At 35.3% G+C, this 7,458-nt stretch overlaps 1 protein-coding gene and 2 long non-coding RNA genes across 5 annotated transcripts in view; 1 reads left to right on the forward strand and 2 right to left on the reverse strand.

Moving 5' to 3' along the window:
* Window positions 1-7,458, forward strand: part of MRTFB (myocardin related transcription factor B) — a 66,496-nt gene that overhangs the window by 37,688 nt on the left and 21,350 nt on the right. For both annotated transcript variants that reach the window (XM_009639577.2, XM_035895106.1), the window contains exons 7-8: window positions 5,127-5,267; window positions 6,749-6,996. In XM_009639577.2, coding sequence (XP_009637872.1) covers window positions 5,127-5,267; window positions 6,749-6,996 — 389 coding nt within the window. The remainder of the gene's footprint in view (window positions 1-5,126; window positions 5,268-6,748; window positions 6,997-7,458) is intronic.
* Window positions 12-6,582, reverse strand: LOC118452363. Its single transcript, XR_004842124.1, has 3 exons — window positions 6,448-6,582; window positions 4,553-4,614; window positions 12-1,213 (listed from the first exon to the last, which is right to left on the reverse strand). It is a non-coding gene; the product is annotated as an uncharacterized LOC118452363 (long non-coding RNA).
* LOC118452362 overlaps window positions 6,723-7,458 on the reverse strand; it is a 28,709-nt gene continuing 27,973 nt past the window's right edge. For both annotated transcript variants that reach the window (XR_004842123.1, XR_004842122.1), the window contains exon 3: window positions 6,723-6,803. This is a non-coding gene — a long non-coding RNA (uncharacterized LOC118452362). The remainder of the gene's footprint in view (window positions 6,804-7,458) is intronic.

The following is a 7,458-nucleotide window of genomic DNA, read 5'->3' on the forward strand; positions in this document are numbered from 1 at the left end:
GCGTTCTTTTGGAAAATGCATTTATTTATGTATTTAAACTCTCAGAGGTTCCATACCAAAGCGAGGGCCCTACATAGGGAACTGTGCTGCAATTTATAAATTAAGACACAAACAAAAGATAAACCAGAAATGAGTATTAAGTTTTTGCTGTATAAATTAATGTAAAATTAAATAGTTAAATATGACATAAATATTGTTTGTGCTCCAAAGATGATATTGTTTTAATGACCATGGATGCTTGACAATGGAGTAGTTCAGAATCTGTAATTACTCTCCTTGGTTTTCTTATTACTATAGTAGATAGAAAAAGCATTGCAAAGTTGATATTCAGAAACAATGGTGGACACAAAGTACAGCACATCCATCTTATTTTATTGTTCCCTAACATACAGATTATGTGAATTGGGTTTCACATCAATAGAATGTAATTTGTGTTGAATAAATTGAAAACAAACCACATGAAATTAGATTCCTAAGCAAAGTTAGGTTCCTAATGGAGAGTTAAATAAAAATATTCAAAGCAATACATGCCAAAAGCTTTTCAAGTAGGAAGCATAAGATAGATGTCTGAGTGCAGCAACAAAATAACAGAGCACTTGAACTTGGTTGAAAAAGCACTTCAGATAGCACTTCAACCCCTTGCTTATGGATTTCATAACATATTACAGCTGCTTCTGCGCACAGATCTAAAATGCGAAGCTTCTCTTCTGCAGAATAAAACAGATGCTTACCTTGTTGTTCCTTTTGAAATAAAGAATAACAGCACAGCATGTCTCTACAGGAGATATGTCTGGGAAATTGCTCCTTCGTTCTTTTAATTTCCTCTGACAAATTTTACATTTTATTACAACATAAAATACAAAGAACGTTTTGAAAACAGTGGAGTGCAGCCAGAGTTCTTTTCCTCCTCCATACATTTCCAGGCCTCGGAGGATGTAATATAACTCATTGACTGACCTAAAACTTGCTTGAACCTGATTTATTTGCATCTGGTAAGAATTAGGCATTTTAACCACACCACTCTAAACAGATCGAATTGTGGTGTTCACAATTCTGAAGACGCTAAACAGTTATCTTCAAAATAGCTGAAGTATTTTCCTTGATGAGACAGAATATAATGACTGTTTTATTAATATATTCACTGTAGCTTGTTGACCTGATAGATGCTTGTTTGCAGGTAGAAGAAAAGTCCCAGAAATCATATTATCTGTAACTGGAAATAGAAGATCTGTTCAAAGGAAATAATCTTTAAATTACTTTATGAAGTAATCAAGTTAAGAAGTTCAGACCTGTTCATCTAGTTTTTTGATTTTAAAAATATGTTGAGTAAATTATATGTGTGGTTCATTGCCTCATCTAACATTTTCAGGTGAAATTGGGAAGTCTGTCAAAAGTTTTGTATTTCACGTAGCCATTAATCCTTTTTAGTTGAGTATAACAGCTAATGTAAGGAAAAAGTAACTTTTCCTATGGCAAGAGGAGAGTATTTAACACGGAGAATATTTAACACCCTAAGTTTCAAGCAATATGAATTAAAGAGGTGGGGGTGGTTTGGGGTTTTTTTGAAAGTTACTAACTTTTCCATCTTAAAGATTTTTGTTTTGCTGTCATTACAGTGTTGTTTTCATAGCCTATAAAGGGTTTGTAAAGAGTATGTTTGAAGTCAAGTTATTTGTTTGGGTTCAAGAAGGATCAGAATGATGAATGGTAAAAGATTATGTAATTAATAAGCTGAAGTATCAAACATTTAAAATGCTTTTTAGATGGGACTTCAGGAAAAGAAAATGTAAGAACCAGTGAAAATCATGAGATCATTAGAATTCTCCTGTGCTTTTTGATAATACTGTACATGACATTTTGAATCAAAAACACACTAAGTGCTTTTTAAAATGTTATTGCTGTAACTAGAATAAGACTTTTAAACTTGATAGCAACAGGAGTGCAATATATTGCAATACAGCATCCAGAACCTTTTAAAGGGTAAGTCCCTCTAAAGTCCCCTGTCAATTCTACTGCAAGTCCAGCAAATAACAGATACTGTGTAGATATTGGATGCTTTCCAGAGCAAACACTTTGAAAGTTGGATATAAAAATAGAGGCATTTATATCTTCACACTGCCACCATAAAATGACACAACCCCAAGACAGGCATGTGTGGAACGTTTAGTGACTAGGCGTGGCATACTAAATCTTGCAATTTATTAAACCAGTACCAGGATCTTTTCCTCTGGATAGCTGCACTACAGAAGGACCGAAACCACTATACAGTTTAGATAGGGTATGGCAAACAAGCTATAGCTGCCTGTGGCAGCTGGCGGTTGGAGACACAGTGAAATACATAAAAGAAATGCAGAGATAGAGGGAAAATTATTGCAATTTAATTGTAAGCAAAAGTCAGAGAGCTTAGTGCATGCTGACTGGCAGCTTGATAATTGCCATCCCAGAAGTACAAAAGAACCAGAACATAAACTTACAAAATGGTATCAAATGTTTTAGCAAACTGATGTAAGTCCTTTGTGGTACAATCTCATGGAAGAATAGTAGAGCACAGGAAGGAATGAATTAGGGAGAAGTACCCTGACAATTAGAATGCAAGGTTTTAGAATATATTCTGAAGAAAATATTTACCGATAGGAATATAAGGGAAATGGATGGGCTTTTATAAAAGGAATGTGTACTGGGTGATCTAATTGCTTTCTTAATGAAAATACAACTAATCTCATATGTCTGGATTTAATACTGCATGGTGTTAAACACTAGCAAAACTGGAGAAGATGGAGATTAGCAGAGATAAGACAGAAAGAGGGAAGTATTTGGTTGAAAGGAAGTTGGTAATAATGCTCTGTGGGAGTTGATTTGGGGACATTCTGGTTTCATGTTAGCATTAACAACCTTGACATAAGAATGGGTCACATAACAGAAGTTGGAAGGCATAGTCAGCACAGAGTTGCATTATTGATATGCAGAAAGGCCCAGTTGATTTGGCTTTTAGCAGAGACACGGAATTCCAATACAATGAATAGTTCTTAAAAAGAAAAATACACAACACTTCTACTTCCCCTGGAAAAGAAATCTGGAAATCTGGGGACTCTTGACTCAAGAGAAGGAGGAGGAAGACAGCTGGGGTGCAGTGATCAGCAGTGAAGTGACTGTGAGCTACTGTGTACTCCTGTAAAAGTGCAAGTGTGTCAGAAGAGATGATTCCAGCAGAAGTGTTAATGCCACTGTAATGGTGCAGTGAGACCCCATATGGAACATCTTACACATTTCCAGTTACTTATATCCAAGAAAGACTAATGGAAACTGTAACAAAAACAAACAGGAAAGGATGATCAGAGAATGAAAGTTCTCTGTAGTGAGAAAAGAATAAGAATCCATTTGTGTAGCTAGAAAAACAAGGGCTGAGATCTGTTTATGTACAGAGTCTATATCCCATCAGAGGGATATTTGCCACAGAAGGAAATAGGTTTTAAATCAGAAAACAATTTCAGCACAGAAAAAATTTGATATGCCAGAGTGACGCTCAGTGAGGTTTGGTTATTATGTAGGAAAACTTTTGGGAATTTTCTGGTAGGCGTAGTAGTGGCAGGAAGGGAATAATAACAAAAAAGTCCTAAGCCTATATGGAATTTCTTAAGTTTTTAGAAGAAATTACACACATGATGTTTGTAACAGCAAGGGAACAAACTAAGTAAAGTTCAGGCTACTGAACTGTAGCTACACAGTACTATAATTGTGCCGGCAGTCAAGTATAGAAGAAACGCACCTCCTGGCACAGAGGTGTGGTTGCTATGAAAATAGAATAGGAAGATGTCTCTTCAAGATACATCTGCTCTGCTGCTGCGTGATCATTCTGAAACAAGAAGTTCATTTTCCCACATTGATGTTTGACTCTCATGAAAGAAAGGCTTTTCTGACAGTCTGGTGGTAGGATTCTCCTTGTGTACACAAGATTCTGACTTCACAGACAGAAAATAGTGAATGCCTCAATTCTGTAGTAATAAAGCAGTGTTTTCTGTAACTTCAGTAGGGTGCTTCAGTATATGCGTACTGTGTCTAGGGTCAAATTTTAATGTTGCTTCAACCAGAGTAATAACAAATGGTGGTACCTCTGCTAACAATTGCTAACAATTCATTCCATTCTTCCTTTAATTATTTTTAACCCTTATATCTCCTTTTATTTATAATCAATAACATTTTATTTGAACTATTTTTCTGTACTTAGTTGTCTATAAAAGTATAGAAATTATATTCTTAAAATCTGTAGTTCTTTAGTTCTAGAAACCTTCATGTACAAGACTTGGTAACATTAACAAAGAAAGTATTTTATTTGATACAAACATTTCCTGTAATTCTGACTGACTACTTTGAAGAGAAAATATCTTTTTTTATCCTTATGGCAGGAGCAGAAGTACTTTAATGACAGCTGTCAGTTCTTGAATAATTTTGCAATTGTAAAGTTAAGAACTGGCATCAATTAGTTAATCTGATTCTGGGCTACCAAGCAGAGACAAATACGTGTTAGCAGCAGTTTAAGTAAAATGTTCCTTACTTGAATGGATGAGGTTACTTCTGAAGGTCCTTCCAGCCTTTTTCATGATTTTGTAAGAAAGACTGAAAGAAAATGTTTTCATGGTATTTATTTGTTTTCATGTATGTTAAAAGGAGAAAAGAATTCTGCAAATTAAAACAGTGTAAAGGTTATGAAAACAAAGCCCTTCCTGAGGGCTTTTTCTGTATGTTGTTATAAATCCTTTTTAGCTATCATTCTCTTTACCTGCAGAAAAATGTTAATGTTGGAAAAATTTGTATTAAAATCAATTACTGTTTTGCTTTGATGAAACTAGAAGTAAATCTTGTATTAGTAAAAACAGATTTTGGATACATTTACATGCAGTAGTTAAAATGCAAACTAAGAATTCAAGGTAAGAGTACAGTTTATCTTATTTGCTATATTTGAAGTGTGACAAAATGTACATGAAAGTCCTGTTTTCGCCATTCCCTAAAAATATTTTGTGAATTTGACATGATAGTAAATTGTCTTAACCTTTTCACATTTTTTTCAATTATTCAGACAGTGGATGTTTTTAATGTTTCTCTTTTTCCTTATATTTTTTTAATACTAGTATCCACCTTTAACCTCTCCAGTTCCTGAATTTCTCAAAACTCCCTCTACAATCGAACAGCACCTTACACGTTCTACTGCTACAACCACCCTGATCACAAATACTGTATCTGCAGCAAAGCCTGGGCCAACATTGGTAAAGGTAGGTATCTGTAATAATGGCATTTGAGGACTATGTTCTTAATCTATGTCCTTTTCCAATGCTATATTTAATGAAAAATACACAAGTAATGTTATAGTGCTTCTAACAACAATTTTTATTAGTGTTGAGGAGAACATACTGGGTTCTTGACTGAAAGCTTTTGTACGCTAGGATCAAACACTAATACTTGTAGGGACTGGCTCATTATTTCAAGAGATCCTTACAGTACAGCTGACAAAAGTTTTCAAGCAGAATTATGCATTATATTGCTATGGAAGTTTTTAAGAAATAAGGACAAAGGATTCTTGCAATATTGAGTTTCTACTTTCTATTGGTGAAAATAATATTTCTAATCTCGTTTTGTATCAAGGATAATTTAATAAGAATGGAGGCAACCACATTTGTAGTCTACCTGTAACCAAACTGGTGAACAGCATTGCTCCTTTTCTGTAACTATTTTCTTAGTTCATTTATTGTATAAGCAGAATACACTGTGTGAAAGAAGTTACTGTATCCTTGTATTTAAATATCAAAAGAACATACTCAATTCTCTTTTATGCACTGACTTAGCCAGCAGCATGGAAAACTTTTTCAAATACAGTTAGAAGAAGGGGCTGTGTTAAAGATATCTGTAATATTTCATTTCACTAACTTTGTCAAAGGTATTCAGCTGTGTAATGATTATATGTATGTAGACTTCTACCTAACTACATGAAATTAATTCTTGGTTACATTTACAAGGATGACCTCTAATAGTCAATTTCTAATATAAATTTGGCTATATACAGTGAAATCACTGGACTTGTACCAGCTTACTTTTAATGCAGGACCTTAATGACAAATTCAGATATCCCCAAAAGAGGCTATCTGTGTAATAAATGTGCATGGATCAACACAGGATTTCTGCTTTGATACCTTCTGTTTGACTAGGTAACTCTCTTCAACTTTTCACTCAAAATAATTTCAAAGAGCTTGTAAAGGAAGGGAGTTCTACTGCATGCGCAGGTATTGCTAATAACAATGCTCCTGAAAGTTTCTTAAGAGTAACGCTGTAATTTATAGGACTCCCTGTTCATGCTTTTAATCTAGACCTATAAGTTCTTCTGACCTGCAAGTGTTTACAGACAGACTAAGATACCAGCTTTTACTTGTACAAAGTGCTAAGTGGCTTTGAACTTACCTGTTGAAGAAGGATGCCTCTTTGCAATGACAGGTCATGACTAGCAGAATCCCTTAGCTTCATTTGTACTATCTATTAAAAAACCATTCACAAACTGTGATTCTCATGTATAAGCCAGCTGGAGTACGTTAACTTTTCAAGGATGGTAAGCGATCCTTTTGGGCAGGTTTGCAGGGATAATTGTACTCGACAACTCTTTGCAGTAAATGCGCTCCTGTATGCTTTGTCTTTGTACCTTGCATACATGCATGTAAATGAGATGTCTGTTATAGTTGTTTCAATCTTTTCCATCCATAAACAGCAAAGCCATCCGAAGAATCCAAATGATAAGCATCGGAGCAAGAAATGTAAAGAACCTAAGCCAAGGGTGAAAAAATTGAAATATCATCAATATATTCCACCTGATCAGAAAGGTGAGAAAAACGAGCCACAGATGGACTCCAACTATGCTCGTCTGCTACAACAGCAGCAACTGTTTTTGCAGCTGCAGATCCTGAGCCAACAGCAACAACACTACAACTACCAGACAATTCTACCTGCACCGCTGAAGTATGTGAAGCATTGTTTGTGTCCTCTAAAGAAAAGATACATACATCAATTATAGACTTGGTGCTTTAGAAGTTTTGTGTTTTGTGAATGCTAAGAGACAGTTGGAACCCACAGAAACTTAAATGGCAGTGGGCATCACTGTGGGTATTGCTTGCCTCATTTAAAAAGGTGATGAGGTGGTTCTCTTGTTAAAATACTCCTGAAGTCTGATAAGCCTTTAAGTGGCCTAGTTATTTTTGTGTGACATGGAAACAGAACCTGTCAGATGCATTTTTTTCTGACAGATGCATATTTGAAACTCAAAAGCATTTACACAAAAGCAAGACATTTTTGATACGTTTTTCACTTAAATATGGAATCATAGAATGTTTTGGGTTGGAAGGGACCCCTAGAGGTCATCTAGTCCAACCCCCCTGCAGTGAGCAGGGACACCGCTAACTAGATCAGGTTGCTCAGAGCCCC

This window comes from Egretta garzetta, unplaced genomic scaffold, assembly GCF_000687185.1.
Source record: "Egretta garzetta isolate BGI_Z169 unplaced genomic scaffold, ASM68718v1 scaffold575, whole genome shotgun sequence".
Classification (NCBI taxonomy): domain Eukaryota; kingdom Metazoa; phylum Chordata; class Aves; order Pelecaniformes; family Ardeidae; genus Egretta; species Egretta garzetta.